At 36.7% G+C, this 27,636-nt stretch overlaps 1 protein-coding gene across 1 annotated transcript in view; it reads right to left on the bottom strand.

The window, feature by feature from the left end:
• The window catches only part of SLC2A13 (solute carrier family 2 member 13), a 484,362-nt gene that overhangs the window by 355,861 nt on the left and 100,865 nt on the right, over nt 1-27,636 (bottom strand). The window contains exon 3 of the mRNA XM_065934615.1: nt 7,519-7,727. Within this exon, the coding sequence (XP_065790687.1) occupies nt 7,519-7,727 (209 nt within the window). The remainder of the gene's footprint in view (nt 1-7,518; nt 7,728-27,636) is intronic.

The following is a 27,636-nucleotide window of genomic DNA, read 5'->3' as shown; positions in this document are numbered from 1 at the left end:
AACAAAGATATGTAAAATATGATGTCAAAAGAAAAGTAATCCTGGGGAACGTTGAAGAAAATATAGGATTATTAAACTGCATTTGAAATGAAGAGATTAGCAACTTAAAATAATCATTCATATATATATATATATATATTCAGTTCAGTTCAGTCACTCAGTCGTGTCTGACTCTTTGTGACCCCGTGAACCGCAGCACATCAGGCCTCCTTGTCCATCACCAACTCCCTGAGTTTACTCAAACTCAGATCCATTGAGTCAGTGATGCCATCCAACCATCTCATCCTCTGTTGTCCCCTTTTCCTCCGGCCCTCAATCTTTCCCAGTATCAGGGTCTTTTCAAAAGAGTCAGCTCTTCGCATCAGGAGGCCAAAGTATTAGTTTCAGTTTCAACATCTGTCCTTCCAATGAACACCCAAGACTGATCTCCTTTAGGATGGACTGGTTGGATCTCCTTGCAGTCCAAGGTAGTCTCAAGAGTCTTCTCTAACACCACAGTTCAAAAGCATCAATTCTTCCGTGCTCAGCATTCTTTATAGTCCAACTCTCACATCGATACATGACTACTGGAAAAACCACAGCCTTGACTAGGTGGACCTTTGTTAACAAAGTAACGTCACTGCTTTTTAATATGCTGTCTAGGTTGGTCATAACTTTCCTTCCAAGGAGTAAGAGTTATTAAAAAAAAAAAAAAAAACCTCACGGTAACCACAAACCAGACCTGTAATAGATGTGTACAAAAAAGAAAAAGGAATCAAAGCATAACACTAAAGATCAAATCACAAGAACATAAGTCAAAAAAAGAGCAAAAACAAACTACAAAACTACCCCAAACATTTTTTTAAAAAGTAGTAGGTACCTAATTATCAATAATTACTTTCAATTTAAACAAACTACATGCTCCCATGAAAGGACTGGCTGAATGAATACAAAACAAACCCATATATATGCTATCTGTGCTGTGCTGTGCATAATCGCTTAGTTATGTTTGAGATTCTTTGTGACCCCATGGACTGTAGCCCACCAGGCTCCTCCGTCCATGGAGATTCTCCAGGCAAGAATACTGGAGAGGCTTGCCATGCCCTCCTCCAGGTGATCCTCCCAACCCAGGGATCGAATCAGGTCTTCTGAATTGCAGGTGTATTCTTTACTGCCTGAGCCACCAGGGAAGCCCAAGAATACTGGAGTGGGTAGCTTACTCCTTCTCCAGAGGGATGTTCTCGACCCAGGAATTGAAATGGGGTCTCCTGAATTGCAGACAGATTCTTTACCAGCTGAGCTACCAAGGAAGCCAAATATGCTATCTACAATGGCTAAATTTCAAATCTACACACACACACACACACACAGACAGTGAAGTGAGGGCATGATATCAAAGAAGACATTATACACACACACACACACACACACACACACCCCTTCAGACAAGTGAAAACAAAACACAGTGATTCAAAATCTGTGGGACGGAGCAAAAGCAGTTCTACAAGGGAAATTTATAGTGATACAAACAAACCTCAGGAAATGAGAAAAATCTCAAATAAACAACCCAACCTTATACCTAAGCAACTGGAAAAAGAAGGACAAAGAATACCCAAAGTTAGCCAAAGGAAAGAAATCAAAGACCAGAGAATTACAGACACAAATAAAATAGAGACTAAAAAAATAATAGAAGAGATCAATGAGATGAAGAGGCAGTTCTTTAAAAAGACAAACAAAATTGATAAGTTTAAGCCAGACAGATCAACAAAAAAGAAGAGAGGACCCAATTAAATTATATCAGATATGAAAAAGGAATACTTACAACCAACACCACAGAAATACAAAGGACAGTATGAATGATTATATGCCAATAAAATGAATAATCTAGAAAAAATGAATGAGTTCCCAGAAATGTACAATCTCTCGAGACTGACCAGAATGAAATAGAAAATAAAACAGGCTGATTACCAGAAATGAAATTGAATCAATAATCAAAAACTCTCAACTGACAAACATCTAGACCAGATGGCTTCACAGGTGAATTCTACCAAACATTTATAGAAGAGTTAGCATCTGTAATTCTCAAACTATTGCCAAAAATTACAGAGGAATGAATGCTTCCAAAATCATTCTACAAGACCAGAATAACTCTGATATCAAAACCAAACATAAATAAATAAATATATATATATATAATTTTTATATATATATATATAAATTACTGGCCATTATCACTGATGAACACACATGCAAAAATCCTCAACAAAACAATCGCAAACCAAATACAACAATACATTAGAAGAATCACACACCATGATCAAGAGGAATTTATTCCAGAGATGACTAAATATACACAAATCAATTAATGTGATACACCACATTAACAAAGTGAACAAAAAAAATCATATGATAATCTCAACAGATGCAGAAAAACCTTTTGACATAATTCAGCATCCATTCGTGATTAAAAACTCTCCACAAAGTGGGTATACAGGGGACGTACTGTATATGTATATTCATATGTATATATATGAATAAAACCATTTTTGACAAACCCACAGCTAATGTCATACTCAACAGTGAAAATTGAAAGGACTTTCTATAAGATCAGGAAGAAGGTAAGAATGCCCTCTCTCGCCACATTTTTCAGATGTTCCAGTCACAGCCAAGAAGAAGAAAAAATAAAAGGAATTCAAATCTGAATGAAAGAAGTAAAATGGTCACCGTTTGCAGATGATATGGTACTATACATTGAAAATCCCAAAGATGCCACTGAAAAAGTACTAGAGTTCATCAATTAATAAAGTTACAGGATACAAATTTAATATATATATAAACCTGCTGCATTTCTATACATTAACAATAAAATGTAAAAATGAGAATTTTTTTAAATTCCACTTGCCATCACACTAAAAAATACCTAGGGAATAAATTTAACCATGGAGATAAAATACCTGTACTCAGAAAACTATAAAACACTGTGAAAGAAATGGAAGATGATACAAACTGATGCAAAGATATACCATGTTGATGGATGGGAAGAATTAATATTGTTAAGATGACCACACTACCCAAGACAATCTACATATTCAATGCAATCCCTATCAAACTACCAGTGGTACACTTCACAGAAATAAACAAGTAATTTTAAGATTTTTATGGAAACACAAAAGACGCTGAAAAGCCAAAACAATATTGAAAAAAATAACAGTTGGAGGTATCATGCTTCCTGAGTTCAAACAAAGTCATCAAAACAGTATGGTACTGGCCACAAAATAGACATGCAGAACAATGAATAGAGAATAGAGAGCCCAGAATTAAACTCACACATTTATGGTTGGTCAATCTATGACAATGAGGCAAGAATACACAATGAGGAAAATACAGTCTCTTTAATAAGTGGTGCTGGAAAAACCAGATAACTACATATAAAAGAATAAAATTAGAACATTTTCTCACATCATATTCAAAAATAAACTCAGAATGGATTAAAGACCTAGACATACAACTGGAAACCATAAAACTTCCAAAAGAAAACAGAGAATACTCTTTGACATAAATCAAAGCAATATTTTTGGATCTGTGGCCTAAGGCAAATAGGACCTAATTTGAGATGAATCTTCATGCCATGTGTAGAAGAGATGAAATCCCATTATAACCCCATCCTACTCCAAGCACGGCCTATGAGCCTCATCTCTGCTGCTGACCTGGTCAGAGAAGCCACAATATTCACTGCATAAAGTCATAAATTGTGTTTTGAACCCCGAAGTAATTCAGCCCCATATAAGCTAACATTTCACACACCAAAAAAAATTAATACATAATTCAGCCACTATCCCTATTTTCCTCAAAGAGGTCAAATTTAAATTGAAGTGACCAAGGGAAAAAAAATTTCACAAAAAGAGAAGGTACACCTGCAACGCGGGAGACCTGGGTTCAATCCCGGGGTTGGGAAGATCCCCTAGAGAAGGGAAGGGCTACCCACTCCAGTATTCTGGCCTGGAGAATTCCACAGGGTCACACAGCGTCGGACGTGACTGAGCGACCTTCACGTCACGAAGTATCACAGAAGTCACAAGTCACAAATCCACTGGGAACTCCGAGAGAAGGACGCGGTTTGCTGATCTGGAATCAGATTTAGCATGCTTACAGGTAGCAGGAAACTAAGCCACAAGGTCTGATGATACAATATTTCTGCCTAAAAGAAAAAGTGGTCTTATTAAACAACTACTTTCTACCCTCCTGGAATATCAGGGTATATACGGTGCCCAGGTCAAGGCTCTTCCCTCCAAACAACTGTCCTCCACCGCTCGGAGTTTCTGGGCTCCAAGTCATGGCTTGAAATTCACCTCAACAGAATCCACGGACTGACTGACATATGTCACTCTCTAATCCTCCAACACAATGGCTGAATCTTCTCTGAGCCAGAACATTTTTATTTCAAAGTTAGCTGTTTCTTCATGTGTAATAGTCCATGTAGCCTATCTTCAAATGTAAAGTGACTGAGGGAGGGACATCCTGGTTGCTAAGGCAAATTCTAGCACGGCTATTTACCAACTGAACTGACACAGTTTTGCTCATGGACATGAAAATGATGCAATAAAATTGATACTGTGCAAAACATGTTTTATTGTGGTCAGATTCCTCAATAACAAAAATGAAGCCCCAAGTTACTGGTATCATGTAACACGGGCAAAACTGTGTGCATTCGTGCCACAATGCTATTACTATTAATTCTTTACCTTTATAAAAGAACAATGGATTAGTTTTAAAATTAAGCAAGATGACAGTATTCAAATAATACAAATTCAGAAATGGATAAATTATTAATCCTATTAGTTATAAAGTTTGTAATATTTAATCAAGCATAAGACATACCGAGATTCAGTGAAGAACACAGTATTAAGATTTCTGCCACTTTTGTCTTTGAAATGATGGCTGCCTTTTCTTTAAATTTTCAATGAATGTGTAATGTATAACAAATACATTTATGAATATAATTTTAAAAGAAAATTTGTGCCAAATGTGCATCTAAAGCAATGTTTTAATGAGGAAATGATTAAATAGCTAAATGGAAATGATTAAATAGCTAATATTTAAATAGCTTAAACATAGTAAGTAGTTCCCAAGAACTTCTGATAAAAATTAAAGTAGGGCTTCCCTTGTAGCTCAGCTGGTAAAGAATCTGCTTGAAATGCAGGAGACCTGGGTTCAATCTCTGGAGAAGGAAATGGCAACCCACTCCAGTATTCTTGCCTGGAGAATCCCATGGACAGAGGAGCCTTGGCGGGCTACCATCCGTGGGGTCACAAGAGTCAGACATGACTTAGCAACTAAACCACCACAACCACCACCAAAGCAGATGCAGATAATTGCAATCCTGTGTATCTATAAATATAAAAACCCATTTGATTATACATTTCAAATAGTCATGAGAGGCAATGTGCATTGTCAACAACTGCATGGCTAGACCAGTCAAATTCTTAAGTAGTCAAAAGGAAGCTACATGTTCAAAGCTGTGTAGTAAACTCTGTGGTATACCCACTCCACAACAAGAACATGCTTTTTTAAATTAAGTTGTTGTCCTATCCCTCACATAAATTAATAAAAACTTACTTTCTAAGTAGTATTTAGTATAACCTAATGCTCAACAAATATTTCCACTCACACAATATATATTAGCATATGGGTTTCAAGAGTATTGATTACTACAAAAACAACCTCATATTTAATTCAAGTAACTGATGAAAGGAATTTAGTCAGAAGCATAAAATAAGTTATTTGTAATTTAAATTAACATTTGAAATTATATTTTAAAACCTAATACAATCCTGAACTCATAAAAATGAATTATTTTGTTGAAGCAAAATTCTCCTTAATGTATACACTAATGTGCAGAGTACTTGGGCTTCCCAGGTTAGCACTAGAGTAAAGAAGCTGTCTGCCAATGCAGGAGTCATTAGAGACGTGGGTTCAATCTCTGGGTTGGGAAGAGCCCCTGGAGGAAGGCATGACAACCCACTTCAGTATTCAAGACTGGAAAAATATCATGGAGAGAGGAGCCTGGCAGGCTGCAATCCACAGCACTGCAGAGAGTCGGACACGACTGAAGTGACTGCGCACACATGCACACGTGTACACAGAGTACTGGAAATGCTGACAACGCCAGGCACACGGTGTATACACGGAGAAACTTTTTGGTAAAAATGACCTTCACCTAGATTGGGCTCACAATTAGCTAAAGGCTTTGGTCTGAGCAAGGGAGTAATAAGATCACAGTGCTGAGCTGTGTATATCTAAGTCAAGCCACGCTGGGCTTCCCTGCTGGCTCAGACGGTAAAGAATCCGCTTGCAATGTGGGAGACCTGGGTTCGACCCCTGGGTAGCGATGATCCCCTGGAGGAGGGCATGTCTACCCACTCCAGTATTCCTGCCTGGAAAATCCCACGAACAGAGGAGCCTGACAGGCTACAGTCCACGGGGTCGCAAAGAGTCAGACACACCTGAGCAAATAAGCACATATGCACACATGTGTGGCTAGCAGAGTGACCAGTTTCTGAAAAGCGTTCATTCTACTGTTCCTTCAGCTCTACCAAAGAACAGTAAGAGAGGTGAATGAACACACCTTCCAAGACTTGTGTAAGACATATATCAATAAAGGGGTGTGTTTGTGTTTGGTATTTTTTCAGATGTGAATAACCATTTTACTAATATAAGTTAAGCATCTCCACTGAACAACCAATTACTGTAGAGGCAGAAGGAAAGTTGAGAGAAAGTGAAACAATTTTGGGGAATGTGAATCCAACAGACATTGTAAAATATCTATTTTCTTCCCATCATAAAACTCTGGCAAATTGCTGACTCAAATCAGGCTGTAAAGATTATAGATCCTGTCTGAGAATTTTTAAATCTCTATATGATTTCTTCTCTGAAATTATATTCATCAACATAAATTAACCAGAAACTTGCTTTTTTTTTTTGGTTTCTGACATAGTAGAATTGTAATTAGACAATCAACATTTTAATGAAAACAGGGAAATGCAAAACTATTCCATAACTTGTATATGAAGGTATATGCTTAGTATGGAAATTAATTAGTATGGAAATTAATGTAACACATGTAAACAAGGTGTTTAATTTTACTTAAGTGTTTTATTTTGACAATAGTTCATGCTGACTTTTTATTTAAGACAGAAGGTCAATAATGCAGGTTTATCTTTATATATTATATATTTATATGTAAAATATACTTAAAAAATGTTCCCCCATACAAAATGACACCTATATCAAGTATATCTGACTTAAAAGAAATCACAAAAATAAAAATTATGCGAGGACAGTGGCATTCTGGGCATTTTTTCTTCATTCTTTTATAGCACAAGTATTTGCTTTTGAAATTAAAATACATTTATTTTGGCTTAGTTATACATATAGAACCACTTCATCATTTGGATATATTAAATAAAATTAGAAGAGTATGATTTATAAGTAAAATTATTATGGAGTCTTAAAATTAATATACATATAAAAGTCACATACCTGAGCCAACCTCTTTTTCCTCTTCTTCAATGTTGTTTTTGATACTATCATACTCCTCATCAATGGTCTGGTTACCACGCATCTGAGATAAAATTCTACGGGCCTTTTGAGTCTGCCCTTTCTGAATAAGCCATCGAGGGCTTTCAGGTAAAAAGAGAAAGCCAAAAAACTGTATAACTGCTGGAATTGCTGCAAGTCCCAGCATGTACCTGCAATAAGAAATCAATATATTGCTGTAAAATGTGGTCTTATAAATGCTGAATATGAATAAAAGTTTGCATTTACCACATTAGGAATAACATATAATGGTAAAATTAGATTTTCTTTTCATCATATATATATACGTGTGTGTGTCATCAAAAATAACGACATTTTTCTACTTTAGCAGGAAATTGAAAAATAAGAAATCTGATTCTTCTTTATCTCTCCCACAAATTACAATGACAAGGAATGGACAAAAGTCACATTCATCACAGATATACATTCTGAACCAAACACAACATGCAAAACACCATAATCACCATTCCTATCTAACACTACTATAATTTTGCAATTTACAATATAAACATGGAGTTAAGACGAAGTGCTCTAATATCTGGTTTAGAAGATATACTGTTCATTAAAATATATGCTCAGATTTCTTTACAGTTATTTCTTCTCTGTAAATAACCAGTTATGATTTCATTTTGCCATCAAGCAACATATGTTTTCAGGCCAAAAGCACTTTACTTTGTTTTTTAAAAAAGACAAGGAGAAAGGGAAGGACAGAGAGGAAAGCATATAGCAGCCGACAGCAGAAAAAATTTAGTTAGACTCAAATAATGATTATTAAAATGTTTAGGAAATGAAAAAGCTGCTTATGTTGTTTCATTTGTCCTCTTCTTCAGACGTCTGTTCTTATTTTAATTGTAGGATAATTACAATATTGTGATGGTTTTTGCCATACATCAACATAAATGTCTATTCTTAATGACTGGCAAAATTCTAAATAGCAAATAAGCACACCACTTTAAATCCACCAGAGAAATAACAAAAATACCAATATGAATATATCAATATCAAAGATCTCTTCAAATTAGTCTGACTACTGGACTAATCTCCTAACATCTCCAGGCCTCAATTCTTTTAAACTGAGTTATATTACATAAACTTCAAGGCCTCTTTAAACTGACGGGTTCTATGAATCTAGGAAGAATCAGACACAACTGAGCAACTTAAACAAACAAACAAAAAAATCAATCTAGGACACTTGGATGTTTCCTACTGATCCAAGTTCCCAGAATATTTTCCATGGTAGATATATGGTAGTAGAGCTTAGAAGGCCAGTCCTGATTACATAATAATCCATAAATTAATGAGAATCCACCTGATTCAATATACTTTTCAAAGCTATTCTAGAATTTCAGTTCAGTTCAGTCACTCAGGCGTGTCTGAATCTCTACGACCCCATGGACTGCAGCACGCCAGGCTTCCCTGTCCATCACCAACTCCTGGAGCCTACTCAAACTCATGTCCATCGAGTTGGTGATGCCATCCAACCATCTCAGCCTCGGTCATCCCCTTCTCCTCCTGCCTTGAATCTTTCCCAGCATCAGAGTCTTTTCCAATGAATCAGTTCTTCACATCAGGTGTTAAGCTATGCCAAACCAAAAGTACAGCAAACCTGAAGATTCCATACACATATTTTGTGAACAATTCTATTATTTTCCAGGCAATTTCATTTTAATTCCAAAGAGAGTAGAAAAGCAAAATACAACTGCTACGTAAGTGTTCAGAGTATCTCTTATGACAAACTGTAGCAACAAATACACTCAGAAAAATTAACTAAGATATAGAAAGTAAACAAAGTATTTATGAATGACTGAGTAAATAAATCACTTGACCCACAATATTAAAAGATCTTATTAGACATGTTTCATACTTTAATCCATCAATTTTGATGACTGCACCAATACTGAATCATTCCTTCCTCAGCTCACCTACAAAACATTTTTAACCTCAATTATGTCATTACACCTTCAGTTCAGTTCAGTTAAGTCACTCAGTCATGTCCGACTCTTTGCGACTCCATGAATTGCAGCATTCCAGGCCTCCCTGTCCATCACCAACTCCCGGAGTTCACTCAAACTCATGCCCATCAAGTCGGTGATGTCATCCAGCCATCTCATCCTCTGTCGCCCCCTTCTCCTCCTGCCCCCAATCCCTCCCAGCATCAGGGTCTTTTCCAATGAGTCAACTCTTCGCATGAGGTGGCCAAAGTATTGGAGTTTCAGCTTCAGCATCAGTCCTTCCAATGAACACCCAGGACTGATCTTCTTCAGGATGGACTGGTTGGATCTCCTTGCAGTTCAAGGGACTCTCAAGAGTCTTCTCCAACATCACAATTCAAAAGCATCAATTCTTCGGTGCTCAGCTTTCCTCACAGTCGAACTCTCACATCCATACATGACCACTGGAAAAACCACAGCCTTGACCAGACGAACCTTTGTTGGCAGAGTAATGTCTCGGCTTTTTAATATGCTGTCTAGGTTGGTCATAACTTTCCTTCCAAGGAGGAAGCGTCTTTTAATTACATGGCTGCAATCACCATCTGCAGTAATTTTGGAGCCCAAAAAAATAAAGTCTGATGCTGTTTCCACTGTCTCCCCATCTATTTCCCATGAGGTGATGGGACCAGATGCCATGATCTTAGTTTTCTGAACGTTGAGCTTTAAGCCAACTTTTTCACTCTTCTCTTTCACTTTCATCAAGAGGCTTTTTAGTTCCTCTTCACTTTCTGCCATAAGGGTGGTGTCATCTGCATATCTGAGGTTATTGATATTTCTCCTGGCAATCTTGATTCCAGCTTGTATGCCAGTCCAGCATTTCTCACGATGTACTCTGCATATAAGTTAAATAAGCAGGGTGACAATATACAGCCTTGACGTACTCCTTTTCCTATTTGGAACCAGTCTGTTGTTCCATGTCCAGTTCTAACCGTTGCTTCCTGACCTGCATACAGGTTTCTCAAGAGGCAGGTCAGGTGGTCTGGTATGCCCATCTCTTTCAGAATTTTCTACAGTTTATTGTGATCCACACAATCGAAGGCTTTGGCGTAGTCAATAAAGCAGAAATAGATGTTTTTCTGGAAATCTCTTGCTTTTTTGATGATCCAGCGGATGTTGGCAATTTGATCTCTGGTTCCTCTGCCTTTTCTAAAACCAGCTTGAACATCTGGAAGTTCACAGTTCACGTATTGCTGAAGCCTGGCTTGGAGAATTTTGAGCATTACTTTACTAGCGTGTGAGATGAGTGCAATTGTGTGGTAGTTTGAGCATTCTTTGCGATTGCCTTTCTTAGGGATTGGAATGAAAACTGACCTTTTCCAGTCCTATGACCACTGCTGAGTTTTCCAAATTTGCTGGCATATTATACCTTACATTATAATAAATTATTTACCTATTTCACTTGATTGCATATTTAACCATGTATTCAGCAAAGGACCTTATAAAGTATCTTGCACAGTGGGTATTTTGTAAATGTTTTGTGAAATGATACAAAACAGCTATATATTATAAACTGTCTATAAAAACTAAACAGAAAATAACTGTTTCACATTTCTATAATAACATTTTATGCAAAACCCTACTGGGCCACTTAGGTCTGCAAAGTTACTTACAGAGTAATTCTTTCCAAGAAACTAAATTTTTGTACTTCAAGATATAACCAAACCTTTTCTTCTGAAGAAGACTCATTTGATGAGAACTAAAAAGATTAGCTCACACAAAAGCGTATTTCTGGCCTCTTTCCTTTACAATGTTAATTTGTATAACCAAATCTGTTACTTAGATGTATGATTTAATGCTATAAGTGAATGAAATTTCTATTAAGTTGTGTTCTCTCTTTAAAAATTTAAGAGAAAAGATTATCCTACACTGCCAATTACTTAAAAGAAAAGCAATAAAAAGATGACTTGAAGAGCTTACTCACTGAAGACCCTGATGCTGGGAAAGATTGATGGCAAGACGAGAAGAGGGCAACAAAGGATGAGATAATTGGATGGCATCACTGACTCAATGCACACGAGTTTGAACAAACTCAAGGAGAGAGTGAAGGACAGGGAAGCCTGGAGTGCTGCAGCTAATGGGGTCACAAAGAATCAGACACAAGTTAGCAACTGAACAAGAACAAATAAAAAGGTAGAAAGCAAATATGTTGAATTAGGAAATAAATAAGAAAAATACTAATGGTGAAACCCTTTATGTTCATTTCTTTATATCTTTCTCGATCTTTTATTCTGTTCTCCAAACCCCCTTTAGTGATGAATTAAGATTAAAGGGATACACTAAATACTTCAAAGAAGCACTGAAATGAATATAGAAACTGAATCATTTTTAGACCCAAAGATGCTCACGTAATACTTTGCACGTTTGTAGGCTTCCCTGGTACACTTCATTATGCTCATAATGTTCACTTCATTATGTTCACTAAGAACATAAGCTTTTTTAAAAATTAAAAGAAAAAAGAAGAGGAGAAAAGGGAAAAGAAAAACACAAACATATATATTAGCTTGTTTTCTAAGCCAGCTGTAGGAGACAGAATACTTCAGCCCTCCAGTCTTCTGAAATTTCTAAATGCAAAGAGTCTAGATCTGACATTTACAATTCAATGACTTAATACCAGGATAAGAAAAAGAAACTCACATTCTACTGCCAAATTTTAAGGAAATTAAAGCCTATTTTCAGAGACTGGTCAAGATAAACATGTTTTATACATTTACATCCTAAGATTTCTCTTTTAAAAAGAAGCTTATTTTCAGTTCAGCTCGGTCGCTCACTCGTGTCTGACTCTTTGTGACCCCATGGAATGCAGCACAGCAGTCTCCCCTGTCCATCACCAACACCCAGAGCTTGCTCAAACTCATGTCCATTGAGTTGGTGATGACATACAACCCATCTCATCCTCTGGCGTCCCCTTCTCCTCCTGACTTGAATCCTTCCCAACATCAGGGTCTTTCCCAGCATCAGGGTCTTTCCCAAAGAGTCAATTCTTCACATCAGGTGCCCAAATATTAGAGCTTCAGCTTCAGCATCAGTCCTTCCAATGAATATTCAGGACTGATTTCCTTTAGCACTGAATGGTTTTATCTCCTTGCAGTCCAAGGGACTCTCAAGAGTCTTCTCCAACACCACATTTCAAAAGCATTAATTCTTCAGCACTCAGCTTTCTTTATGGTCCAACTCTCACATCCATACATGACTACTAGAAAAACCATTACTTTGGACCCTTGTCAGCAAAGTAATGTCTCTGCTTTTTAATATGCTGTCTAGGTTGGTCATAGTTTTTCTTCCAAGGAGCAAGCGCCTTTTAATTTCATGACTGCAGTCACCATCTGCAGTGATTTTGGAGCCCAAGAAAGTAAAATCGGTCACTGTTTCCATTGTTTCCCCATCTATTTGCATCTATTTCCCCGTCTTTGCATCCGTGATGGCACCAGATGCCATGATCTTCACTTTCTGAATGTTTTAGGCCATTTCTGAGTTTTAAGCCAGCTTTTTCACTCTCCTCTTTCACTTTCATCAAGAGGCTCTTTAGTCCTTCTTCACTCTCTGCCATAAGGGTGGTGTCATCTGCATATCTGAGGTTATTGATATTTCTCCCAGCAATGTGATTCCAGCTCGTGCTTCGTCCAGCCCAGCATTTCGCACAGTGTACTCTGTATGTAAGTTAAATAAACAGGGTGACAATATACAGCCTTGACATACTCCTTTCCCAATTTGGAACCAGTCTATTGTTCCATGCCCAGTTCTAACTGTTGCTCCTTGACCTGCATACAATCTAGGCTAGTTAAAGCACTGCTACAGACTCACCAAGAGTCCTCTAAATCCAAGGAAACCAAATGAATGACAAGAGTACACTAATAAACCAGGCAGGCAATTCCCAAACAAACAAGTAGCCCCCTGACATGGGATATCTCCTTATTATAAGTCCAATCAAGAGTTCTAAACCCTGGCTACACATTAGAATCAACCAAGAGGCTTTTAAAACATACAGGCATCCAGGTCCCAACCACCCCAGAGATTCTGACTAACTGGTCTGGGCTTTAAGACCAGGGAATTCTATTTTCTTAAAAGTTCCCAAGGTGGTACTAATGTGTCTTCCTGGCTGAAAACCACTGATCTAAGTATTTTAAAAGCCCGGGGTTAAAGTGAGCAATAAGTTCTCAAAGTCCACATTTTAACCAAATGCCATTTACCTTCTAGAGGCCAGACAGCATATCAAGCTGAAAGAATGGGAAAGGAGCTTGACTCAAGAAAAAGTGTCAAGCCTTCATGAATTCTAAAATCTTTAGCACTTTCTTTAATATCAAGATCACTCATAGAAAGATACCTTTTAAAACTTGCTAAGCTGAAGTTAACAAATGAGCTATTCTCTGGAACAACTAGCAGTACCTGGACCTACATACCAGACAGCTAAGACAGGAACCTCAAACACTAAGCAATACTTTCAAATTGTGTGTTTGGGCCAGCTATCAACAAAGGAGACAAGCCTGGTTTCATCTCGGATTAAGCCTTCCCAGTCTCAGGAACTGAAACTCTGTAAACCAAACATCCTTCCTTCCTAGGTGTCAACCTTCGACACTACGGCTGAGCAGACCTGCTAAGCTGCTGCTATTGGGTGGCCTGATCCTCACACAAAACCAAACAAGTCCTTCAGTGAACTGAACATTTACAATCAATCTTGTCTTAAAGGAATCACTTTGCTCTCACCTATGAAATGAAAGACAAGTGTCCTCAAACAGATGGACATTTGAGACACAGTATTTTGTAGTTCATAACTGCCCCTCTCTGAACTGATGACAAAATGGTTATCTGATAACACAGTCAACAGATAAACATATTGTTTATCTCAGTATTTCCACAGTGATGTCAATTATGTTCCAAATTCATGAACATCTACTTGAAGGTATAAATTTAGCTTGGACATATGATCATTTCACAGTAACAGCAAAAGTAATAGCTAACGCATAGCACTAGTACTAGTTACTGTGTGCCAAGCACTGCTCAAAGGAATTAAAATATCCTAACTTATTTATCTCTACACAACACTAGGACATAGGTACCATTATTATCACCATTTTAAAGACAAGGAAATGAGGCACAAAGAAGATAAAGAACTAGCATGAAGTAGAATTAGGATTAAAAACCCAGGCTTCCTATAATAAATGTTTCTTTTAAGTTAAGCTACAATAAATATTTAACAGTTACTTCATAAAATTCATAAAAGGGGGCATACATTTACATTAGTCTCATATTTAAATACTTTGAAGGATCGCTTCAGAAGTTTGCTGTTTACACATCTCTCAGTGTTGTTAACACATCTCAGTAAAACCCGGCAGCAACAGAAGGAGAAAGAGCCTCTGGGTGATGTCCTCCCAGTCTTGCCGAACACAGCACTGACCTAGGCACCCACTGGGCTAGGGATCTGCAAACTGGACTTAACAACGCTGACCTGCTAGTGGCAAACCCAATATCTTTTTATCCTCTCAACACCAGAGTGTTTCTATGAGAACAGCTGACCATTAGTTAAAAGAAAATATAATTTGTAAGGGTACACTTCTACTGTACCCTATGCCAAACTGAATTTTGATGTCATTTTTCTTTACTCTATACAGGTAAACTTTTCAAACAGGAAAAATCTAGACAATAAGACAAGAGATAATTGAGAAGAAGATTGGAGCAACAAAATGTTGACTTGAGAGTTGATCCTTTTAAAATGTTTTATATGACAAGCTGGGCTGGGTTGTGCTAAGCTGCTTCAGTTGTGTCTGACTCTTTGTGACCCCATGGACTGTAGCCTGTCAAGCTCCTATGTTCATGGAATTTTCCAGGCAAGAATACTGGAGTGGATTGCCATTTCCTCATCCAGGGGATCTTCCCGACCCAGGAATCAAACCCATGTCTCTTACATTGCCTGCATGGGCAGGGAAGTTCTTTACCACTAGCGCCACCCGGGAAGTCTCTTTATGTGACATATGTGATATTAATAGATCTAAAGTTGCTTTTCTCTACATTTTGTTTTCCAATGTCTGCCTCCCAGAGGCTTCCCCGAAAGGAACTGTGCTGGAGAGAGTAACTGTTATCCGGCATCATATTCTTTTTTACTTCTTTTCTCCCCTCTATTCTTTTTCTCCCTCAAATTCTCAAATGACAGGAAAAAAGGTTACCAGGGCCTTGTAATGTAAGAGCCATACATACGATTTATGGTTTTAATTATAAGTCAAGCTATAACAGAAAGACTATCACAGCTAGGGGAATTGTATTACAAAGTGTTATATTTAAAACAAACTATACAAAATTATTTTCATGGCCCTTGAGGTGCTGGATTCTACTAACAGAAGACATTTTCATGTGGAAAAGCCCAGCAAAGATTTTTTTGGACACTGCAGTCATTTAGCCAATTATCCTCCTCAAGAGCCATGAGAGCATTAAGGTGCAGCTCAATAATCACTTCCTTACCTGTCTCTAGACCTCAGGTTGTTAAAAATCTCCATTTTTAAGCCAAATCATCACATTACACTTTTCGAGTCACAGAGAATCTTGATATTTTTCAAAACACAACCTCTGAAACTGTCTTGGGTACAGGGAGGGTTTTTAGCAATATCCTCTAATAATATAAATACCGTCTTATAATAAACTGGGAAAAAATGTACTTGTTATTCTAACAGTTTTACCTCCATACTTTATCTTCTAGTTTGCATTTATATCTATTTTCTATTAATTTAAAAATAAGAATGTTATGCTAGCCCATTTCTATGTTAACCCATTTCTAAGAACACAAATATATTAGAGGAATACTGTATCATAAATACTAAGATGCTGTGCTTTATTCTTTAAAACTCTACAATTTCAAACTGGCATCCTTTCACATGTAATTTTGAAATAAACTTTAAACTTTTTTTTTCCTGAGACGTTTCACTGAATATCAGAACAAGTCAGCAGTTAGAATCAGTAAATTCTTTGAAAATGTTACTTTATGATGATTCATGTTACTTTATGCTTACTTAGTGGAGAAGGCAATGGCACCCCACTCCAGTCCTCTTGCCTGGAAAATCCCATGGACAGAGAAGCCTGGTAGGCTGCGATCCATGGGGTCGCTAAGAGTCTGACACGACTAAGCGACTTCATTTTCACGTTTCACTTTCATGCATTGGAGAAGGAAATGGCAACCCACTCCAGTGTTCTTGCCTGGAGAATCCCAGGACGGGTGAGCCTGGTGGGCTGCCGTCTATGGGGTCGCACAGAGTTGGACACGACTGAAGCGACTTAGCGGCAGCAGCAGCAGCAGCATGCTCACTTAGAATGCTAAGGCTGAACTTCAAACGTCTGAATGTAAGTTAAGTGCCAAACTCTAAGAAGTTGAGCATCATGAACAAACTTAATCAGAGTGCAGTATTGTGTAAATCCAAAAACATCTCCCCAAGCTGCAACTTTCCAATATATTGACCGTTATACTCTATTTAGACTGGTAAGAATTTCCCCTTAAAAAGGCATAAGCCAATTCCTTCAAACCACATCCAAGTACACAGTCCTTCAGCCCTATATCTAGAGCTACTCAACTTTGATGTTCAAGAGTCCTACGAATTTTGAGTTTTTTCATATATTTCTCATATACTTTAAGTAATAATACATGAGCAATATATTTACTCCAAAATCTCTGTTCTTGGATTTACAAAAGAAACAGCCACCTTTAAATATTAATAATAAAATATTTACTCAATAGTTATCAAACATAAGTTATGATTTATATGTGTTCCTACTTAATGCAAAAGTTTTAAATGCAAGAACACAGTACTGAATTTTACTATCTGCTACAGTTATAACAATTTACTTCATAATATATTTTTTAAGTTTTTTTCATCACTCAGAAAAAATTAAATTAAGAATTATACTGCCTTAAAAAGGCTACAAATGAATTTATCTACAAAACCAAAATAGAGTTACAGACATAGGTAATAAATTTATGGCTTCCAGCAGGTAAGGGGGGGAGAGGAATAAATTGGGAGACTGATATTGACACATATATACTACCATATATAAAATAGATAACTAACAAGGACCTAGGACAGGGATCGCTATTCAATATTCTATAATGGTCTATATGGGAAAAGAATTTAAGAAGAATAGATATATGCACTTGTATAAAAGATTCACTTTCAAGTTTAACTAACACAACATTGTAAATCAATTGTATCTCAATAACAAATTTTTAAAAAGAAAAAAAGTATTGCCTAATTAAGACCTCAGGCTAATAAGTTAATTTTCTTCTGCCATTAAGGACTATATTCTGTATTCATCAATGATGATTCATATTGTCAATAACTAATACACTTGAAGATCTGAAGGAAGACAGAACAAAGAGACACACAGCTGGGGGTAAATAATTTAAAAAAAAATTAATGTGTCAAGTTGTATTCTCTCTAGTAAAAAAAAATGATACAGCAGCAGCAAATGAGCAATTTTTGTGTTACCTAGTAAATGAGTCTATGTAAAAAAATCATAGCCATAGGTATAAACATAGACATAAGCCAAAGAAAATATTAACTCTATCTACAAATTTAGGGAAAAAAACCTCTGCAAGAAATCTGAGGTCAATACACAAGGCAAGTGGCTTCAATTCAGTTCAGCTGCTCAGTCGTGTCCAACTCTTTGAGACCCCATGGACTGCACCACACCAGGCCTCCCTGTCCATCATCAACTCCTGGAGTTCACTCAAACTCATGTCCATTGAGTCAGTGATGTCACCCAACCATCTCATCGTCTGTCTTCCCCTTCTCCTCCTGCCTTCTATCTTTCCCAGCATCTGGGTCTTTCCCAATGAGTCAGTTCTTCTCATCAGGTGGCCAAAGTACTAGAGCTTCAGCATCAGTCCTTTCAATGAATGTTCAGGACTGGTTTCCTTTAGGATTGACTGGTTTGATCTTTGCTGTCTGAGGGACTCTCAAGAGCCTTCTTCAACACCACAGTTGAAAAGCATCAATTCTTTGGCACTCAGCTTTCCTTATGGTCCAACTCTCACATCCATACATGACTACTGGAAAAACCACAGCTTTACCTAGATGGACCTTTGTCATCAAAGTAATATTTCTGCTTTTTAATATGCTGTCTAGGTTGGTCATAGCTTTTCTTCCAAGGAAGAAAATTTCACGGCTGCAGTCACCATCTGCAGTGATTTTGGAGATCAAGAAAATAAAGTCTTTTATTTTCTGTCACTGTTTCCATTGTTTCCCCATCTATTTCCCATGAAGTGATGGGACCAGATGCCATGACCTTTGTTTTCTGAATATTGAGTTTTAAGCCAGCTTAGTCACTTTACTCTTTCACTTTCATCAAGAGGCTCTTCAGCTCCTCTTCACTTTCTGCCATATGGGTGGTATCATCTGCATATCTGAGGTTACTGACATTTCTCCTGGCAATCTTGATTCCAGCTTGTCCTTCACCCAGCCTGGCATTTTTCAAGGCACATGGCTTGGCTGAGGTTATTTAGTGTTGTAGTCACAGTAGGATCAGCAAAATACACTAGCCTTGACAGAATAAGATTAGATGCTATTTAAATAAATGAATGTGGTATTCGGCAGAGATATTAGATAGTTTTAAACAACATGGCAAAATGTATCAAGACTTGTACAAAATTCACAGTAAGAGTGCAGAAAATAATGCGCGCACAGCCATACCTATATATATATATATATACCCCCTTTTTTTAAACTCTGAATATCTTCCATATGCAAAGCTCTACGTTTGAGATTATGGAGATACACAAATGATCAAGAGACATTTCCTTGCTTCAAGGAACGTATACCTAGTAATTGTGGAATGAAATAGTATTACATAATTGCTATGATTGAGATTTAGTCACTGTGTAAAAATAAGGGGAAAATTATTTCAACAGAGGATATTAGAAAAAGTGTCATGGTAAAAACAACATTTAAAGTACTACTGACCAGTGCAGAAAAGGAATATAATGCAAGGAGCCAATATAAGATTCAAATTAGAGACTTTCCCGGTGGCTCAGTGGATCAGAATCTGTCTGCCAAAGCAAGGAACATGGGTTCGATCCCTGGTCCAGGAAGATTCCAAGCATCACAGAGCAATTAAGCCCATGATCCACAACCACTGAGCCTGTGCTCTAAAGCCTACAAGCTACAACTACCAAGCCCACGTGCAGCAACTACTGAAGCCACCGCACCTAGAGCCTATGCTCTGTACCGAGAGGCCACTATAAGGGGAAGCCGACAAAGAATCCATAGCTCGCCACAACTAAGGAAAGCTGGCAAAACAACAAAGACCCAGCGCAGCCAAAATAAATAAATAAATATAAATAGGTAAAATTAACATATTCAAATTAACTCTTTTGTAAAATTTGCATACAATAGAATGAGACGATCCAAGGGTTACCATTCTATGAGTTTATATATCTATATGCATACATGTCTCCTTGTAACTACCATCTTAGTGAAGAAATATAACATTTCCATCATCCAAGAAGGTTCCCTCAAACCCTACCCCCTCTTCCAGTCAATCCCCATTGCCTTAGATCATCACTGGTCGAATTTCTGTCCCCATAGTTAATTTTGGGACTTCCCTGGTGGTTCAATCAGTAAAGAATCTGCCTGCAGTGTGGGAGACCTGGGTTCGATCCCTAGGTTGGGAAGATCCCCTGGAGGAGAGTATGGCAACAGCTAATTTTGAATGTTAGTGAATTTTATATGGAATCATAGAGACCATACTCATTTGTGTCTAGCTTCCTTCCATCATGTTTTTTGAGATACATTCATCCTTTCTAATCCACTGATTTATCAATGCTTACCAGTCTCTCACTGGTTATTTTCACTTTACACTAAGTCTTGAAATCAGACAGTGAATTCTCCAACTTGTTCTTCAAGATGGTTTTTGGCAATTTTAGGTCCTTTACTTTTCTGTAAAAATTTTAAAATCAATTATCCATTTCAATGAATTCAAATGAATGTAAGTGGTGATGGCAGGCATCTAAATCTTGAATTACATCATAAGGGAAAGCATTTAAGCTTTCCCCATTGAATATTAAGTTTGCTGCACATTTCTTCATAGATGTCCTTCACTGAATACAAGAAGTCTCTTCCTTTCTAGTTTGCAGAAAAGGTTCTATCATAAACAAATGTTATTCTGTCAAATGTTTTACTGCATATACTGAGATTGATCACTTAGGTTTTCCTTCTTTAAACAATTCAATATGGTAACTTCTACAAATTACTTTTCATATGGTAAGCAAACTTGACTTTCCTGGGAAAACTGTCTCGGTCAGTTTATATAAAGCATTTATTATTCTTTTATGTATCATTGGGTTTGATTTTACTAATATTTTAAGTATACTTTCAATCCGTGTCTAGAATTTACTCTCCTTGTAGTAACTTAAGCCAGTCCCAGAAGTAGCAAGCTATGAATTCGAACCAGTTTTTCCAAATGAATGGGAATCTTCATTACTACCAAAAGTGCAGCCCATCCAGAAGAAGTTCAATGTTTCAGCAGCAGGCAGCCCTTATATATAATCTCTTAACATAAAATTTATTGGCACCTATTATGATATACTTTAATATTTAACATGTATGTATAACTACTGAGTATCCAATGTGTGTCACTGTTAAATGTACCAGAAATAAAAAATAAAAAACTGGACAACTGAGGCATGACTAATTTCATAAAAAAAGTCCACAATATTAGTCATGCTGGCCTCAAAACCCAGCTGGGGAGTATTCCTTATACCTCTATCTTTTAAAAACTTTTGTTTAAGATTGGAATATTTCTTTCTTATATGTTTTATAGAATTCACCAGTGAAACCATATGGGCCTGGAGTTAGCTTTTCAGGTAGGTTACTACTAATGATTCAACTTAATATACATAGTAATACTCAGATTTTCCATTTTACCTTGCGTTGGGTTTTTAGTCGAGTTGTGATTTTCAAGCAATATGCCCATGCCATCCTTACTGGCACAAAATTGTTCAAAGTGTTCCCTCAACTATCTTTATATCAACAGAAATGATGTGCTTTTACTCCTGAAAATGGTAACTTGTACATTATCTTTTTAAATCTGTCATAACCAGTTTACCAATTTTATTAATAATTCCAAAGAACCAAACTTGTTTATTTTTTCTATTGTTCACCTGCTCTGTACCTTGGCTTCTACTATTTATTATTTAATCCTTTCTGTTTTACTCAGTTTTAATGTGCTCATATTTTTCTAGCTTAACATGAAACTTAGATCATTTGACTTCTCCACTTCTCTAATAAAATCACTCTAGCTATATATATTATGCTGTAAGCACAGTTGAAGCTGTATTCAACAAATTTTGATATTTTATTTCTTTCGAACTCAAAATTATTTTCTCATTTTCCTTCTGATGTCTCCTGAGTTATTTAGAACATGTTGCTTTAATTTCCAAATATTTGAAGCTTTTCTGATTATTTTATTGATGTCTAATTTAATTCTGCTACAGTTAGAGAACACACTCTCTTAAGAGTCACTTTTAAAATTTGTTAACTTTTATTTTATGATTCAACACATGGTCAGTTTCAGAGAATGTCTGATATAAATTTGAAAAAGAATGTGTACATTGCAGCTGTCCGGTATGGCCATCTACAAATGTCAACTACGGCTAGGCAGTTAAGAGTGTTTTCTAGTTTTTTTATAAACTTAATTTTTGTATGGTTGTCCTATCAGTTGCTAAAAGAGTTAAAAATTCTCCAAATATGAGCCTGAATTTGTCTACTTCTTCCTTTAGTTCTATAATTTTTAAATTGTGTTTGTTGTTATTGTCATCACTCAGTCATGTCCAACTCTTTTGTGACCCCATGGGCCATAGTCTGCTAGACTCCTTTTGTCCATGGGATTTCCCAGGCAAGAACACTGGAGTGGGTTGCCATTTCCTTCTCCAGGGGATCTTCCAGATCCAGGGATCAAAGCCGTGTCTTCTGCATTGGCAGGCAGGTTCTTTACCACTGAGTCACTAGGGAAGTCCTTAAACTGTGATAAAATATACAAAATAAAATTTCCCATTTTAATCATATTTAAGTGTACAGATCCATAGCATTGAGTACACTCACAATGTTGTATGATCATCTGCTAATTTTCGTTTATGGATTTTGAAGTAAATTATATGTTCTTTATAATTTTTAATTCTGACGAACTGACTCTTTTAGCATTATGAAATCTAAATCATCTCTGGTAATACCACACTCAAAGTCTACTTTGTGTGCTTATTAACATAGTCACATGAGCCTTCTTATACTTGCTGTTTGCACAGTCTGTCTTTTGTCCTCCTTTCACTTTTAACCTCTCTATGTCATTTTATTTAAAGTGTATGTCTTTTGGACAACATAAACCTGTGTCATGCTTTTTATACAAAATGATAATTTTTTTACATTTAATGTTACTGTTGCTGTAATTGGATTTTAAGTCTACCATTTTGCTATCTGTTTTCTATTTGTCCCATCAGCTATGTATTCTTTTCTTGCCTTTGTTCAGATTATACAAATATTTTAAATAATTTTATTTTAATGCTTATAATGACTCCTTAGCTGTAACTTTTTGTAATCTATTCCAGTGGCTGTTTTGAAACATGCATTTTATCATTCTACGTAGAGATAATATTGTAACTCTTCACAAACGTGCATAATTCCATTTACTGGGCCCAATTATTTTGCTATCATCACCATATACTTTATAATTTGCATACATTACAAATTGTACAATACATATGAACAATCATATCTTTCAAAGAATTTGAGAGATGAAAACAACAAAGTTTTTGGCCTCTTATGATAGCCACTATTCTATCTCCCTCCCATAGGGGAGTTTCATCTAACGTCATTTCCCTTCTCTGAAAAATTTCCTTATAATGCAGGAGGTCTAGCCTTCCTAATTTTAGATTATCTGAAAATATTTATAAGCATAATCTTGGGGTTTGTCTACCTTGACCAATTTTTTTTCAATTATGGGTCACACTTTCTGTTTATCTGCATGTCTAACAATTTTTAATGTGTTCTGAAAATGTGGATAAACTCTGAAGACTCTAGATTTTGTTCTCTTCTGAAGAATACTGACAGTTTTTATCAGGTACCGTCTATCTGTAGAAGCTTGGTTTTACACTTGGTTAGTGTAAATCTGATTTCAGTTTTGGCTTGTTCTTAGGAGAAATTCCTTAAGTATACAACAAGGCTTTATGCCTAAGGTACGGTGCTTCTAGGATTTCAATGGAAAACTCAAGGTGTTGGCCCCTCTATCCTGGTAGGTTTCAAATTCGAAATATGTCCTTCCTCCTATGGGCAGGAAATAAAATCTCTCTCATCTTTGACCACCTTTTAACTATTGTTTTCTGCAGGCTCCATGGAATCTCCCTTGTAATATTCATAGTTCAGGGATCTATAAAATATTTGTAGCAAACTAATACTCATATTTGGAGGCTTCCTCCTACATGGGTCATTTTCTTCCTGGATTTCCCCCTCAAAGTTCACCTGCTCTGGCCACCCCAAACTCTAGCCACTGATAGGACAATAAAACTGCTGCATTCTAGTTAAGTTCTCACTACCCAGTATCATGAATTGAGGGTTGGTAGCTCAAACGGTAAAGAATCTACCTGCAATGAGGAAGACCCAGGTTGCATCCCTGGGTTGGGAAGATCCCATGGAGAAAGAAATGGCAACCAACTCCAGTCTTCTTGCCTGGAGAATCCCATGGACAGAGGAGCCTGGTAGGCTACAGTCTATGGGCTTGCAAACAGTTAGACAGGACTGAGCAACTCAATCCTGTTGCTCAGAGGAAAAGTCACAGGTGTATGCCTCACCATGAACTGTTCCCTACAAGGACCAAATGCCCCTTCAGTTCCTTGGTGCTAGAGCTCTACAGTGTTTTAAATAGCTTTTTTTTTTTTTTTTTTAATTCTGTCTCTGACTTATAATGGTTATCTTCAGTGGAGGTTAGTGTTATGCAAATTAGTATCATTAGCAAACTATATTAACTTTTTACCTGGAAATTTCAGATAGTTGAATGTGAGGTGATTTTTACTGCTAGCTTTATGCAAGATAGGGACTCAGTCTAAGATTTTGGGGAGAGAAAACAGCAAACAAAACTTAAGAACATTTAAGAGTTAGTATGTTCATAGCTATTAATTCATTTGATTCTCACAATAACACTGAACAATTGCTGAAGCATTCGTTACATAAGGGTGTCAGTGCTTAGATAAAGCAATCCATGTACTGTTAAATCAAGTCTCAAGTCTATACTATGTTACCTTTATGATAAACAGTCATACATCTTCTATCTGAATTCTGTCAATAATATAATTACAGATATCTTTAACATATTTACTCGTAAACAGGCTGTTAACCAAATTCATCTATCTTAAAATGGCCAAGAGTTCTCTCTATAATATTTGTGCTTAGAAATATCATCCTCTTTTAAATATGATTCTGAAAATCATCTTATGGACATGGTTTTTAAATTATAAAATATTATGAGGGAGAAAACCTCATAAACTTTTTTCATCTAAAGTAATGCTAGTTTTTAAAAAATTATTTTCTAAGACTGTCAAGAATCAAAGTGAACTCAAACAAATGTGAACAACGTTACTGTTAAAGAGAGCACAATGGATTCAAAGTTCTATGCATACTTAGAAGTGGGAAAGTGGGAAAACTAGCCTTCCCACTTCACTTTCAAACACCCAAATAGTAATCATGGCCCTCCCACTAGTCACTCTGAAATGCCCAAACATGATTGGCTCTTTCATACCACAGGGTCTTTAGAAATTATATTTTACCCAGAGTTTCCTTCTCCCTCACTCTGTCTGGAACTCTTCTATTCATAAAAGACTCAGCTCACATAACATTCTACTGTTAAGGTAAGTTATTCTTTCCCCTTGAGAGTTCCCATAACACTATGATTTACTTAACATGTCAATGAAAAGTCTCTCCTTCACTAGTGTGTGAAGTGCTTGATTGATTAAGGGCAGGTACTTTTCTGTTTTGTTTTGGGTTTGTTTTTAAACTTTTTATTTTGTCCTGGGTAACAGTGTTGTGGTAAGTTTCAGGGGAACAGCAAAGGGACTCAGACATACATACACATGTATCCATTCTCTCCCAAAACTCCCTCCCATCCAGGCTGCCATATAACACTGAGCAGAATTCCATGTGCTATTAAATAGGTCCTTGTTGGCTGTTCATTTTAAATAAAGTATTGTGTTCATGGTCATCCCAAACTCCCTAACTAGAGCAGGTACATTTATTGATCTTTCCATCTCTAGTGCCAAGTACAACAGAAGTATATAATAGGTACCAAAATTTTTTTTGAATGACTGAATGATTTCCATACTAACTGACGTCTCCAAGAGTATCACGTCAATACTTCACATCAATATTCTGGCAGTATTCAACAGGTTCCCTAAACCCATCCAAGAGCCAAGAGCTCCACAAATTCTGGACATGACTGTTATCTTAGTCATTGACTCACATTATGCCATGATTTGCTTAAAAAGTATTAGCTTCCCTTTGCTTGTAAGGGGAGGTGACCTCCTCCGGGATTCTTGCTTAGAAAATTCCATGGACAGAGGAGTCTGGTGGGCAGTGCTCCATGGGGTCACAAAGAGTCGGACACAACACACGCACAAACACAAAACCTCCAGCCTAGAATTCACAGACCTCCACAATCTGGCTCCAACCTACTGCGTACATTATCACTTCAACTTAAAGCCTCCTGATCCTGCCTTCATCCAGCCTACGTTCTGCCACCATTTTCACCTCAGTCCCCATAAAGTGAAGTCACTCAGTCATGTCCAACTCTTTACAGACCCCATGGACTGTAGCCTATCAGGCTTCTCCGTCCACAGGATTTGCCAGGCAAAGGTACTGGAGTGGGCTGCCATTTCCTTCTCCATTTCCTTTTCTTCAGTCCCCATGAATTCTACCAGTTCTTCAAAGCTCAGCGTAAGTCTCACGTTGTCCATGAATCAGCCTTGTCATTCTCCAGAAAAAAATCTAATATAGATGTAACTAGCACTAATACTTTGTGATTTCATTCATCACCTTTATGACCTCAAATTTTCCTTCTACAGCTGAAAAAAGAAAAGGAAAATAAAAGAACATCACATGAATGATGAAGCATACAAAAATACCCAGCACATTTGGATACTTTGCAAATAGTTGTATATAGTCTACTGAGGTTAAATAAGATAACTGTAATATAAAAATAAATAAATTGGAGAATTAGTAAAAGCCAATATAAAGGAGAATAATTTAGCCCTTCTTTATATATACCATTATTTTTAATATAAACCACATGATGATTTATGTATTTGTAAATAGAGGAACACTAATTTGAAAATCAGCTTTGTCCAAGAGAGAAGAACAAAGAATGTTCTGGAATGCAAAGAGGTATATTATTTTGAGGGAGGTAAAGTCTCAGAGGCTCAGAAATCACTTCTCTTTCTCTTATTTTTATGCTCAATAAGAAATGCTTACAATTAATAATCTTGCTTTTCGGCTATCTGCAAAGGGTATCCATTCCCCAGCAGAAATTAATGAATTGGCACTTTGCTTTATAATCAATATCCCTTTAGTTTAGTTAAGAGTCTCTTCCCTGGAGCCCAGTCAATTTTACTTCAGTTCAATAAACACTTACTGAGCAATTACTATGTTCCAGGCCCTTTTCTAAACCTAAAACTGAGTACAAGGTCAATGATATTAAAAAGCTCCAAAGTGAAATAAATAAACAGCATAAGCAAATGGTTCAAAATTGTACAATCAGTATAAAAGTGAAGCCACATACAAAGCATTATGAAAGGAGAAAGGGACAAAAACAGATTCACATGATATAGAAACAAAGATTTAAAGGAGGAATAAGAATTGAACCAGTAAAGCAGGACAGGGTAGAAAGACTGATCAAGGCAAAGTGAGCAGAAGGAAAAAACAAACACGAAAAACAAGATGTGACTGGTGTATAGAGTTTATAGGCATAAACCTATATTGTATAAAGAAGGAGGAAAGGAGATAACAATAAACTAAAAAATCTAGGAAAACAGATATTGATTGGATAACAAAAACCACTACAA

The sequence above is a fragment of the Muntiacus reevesi genome, chromosome 4 (assembly GCF_963930625.1).
Source record: "Muntiacus reevesi chromosome 4, mMunRee1.1, whole genome shotgun sequence".
Lineage (NCBI taxonomy): Eukaryota > Metazoa > Chordata > Mammalia > Artiodactyla > Cervidae > Muntiacus > Muntiacus reevesi.
Note: the sequence above shows the minus strand (reverse complement) of the source record. Positions and strands in the feature narration are given on the sequence as shown.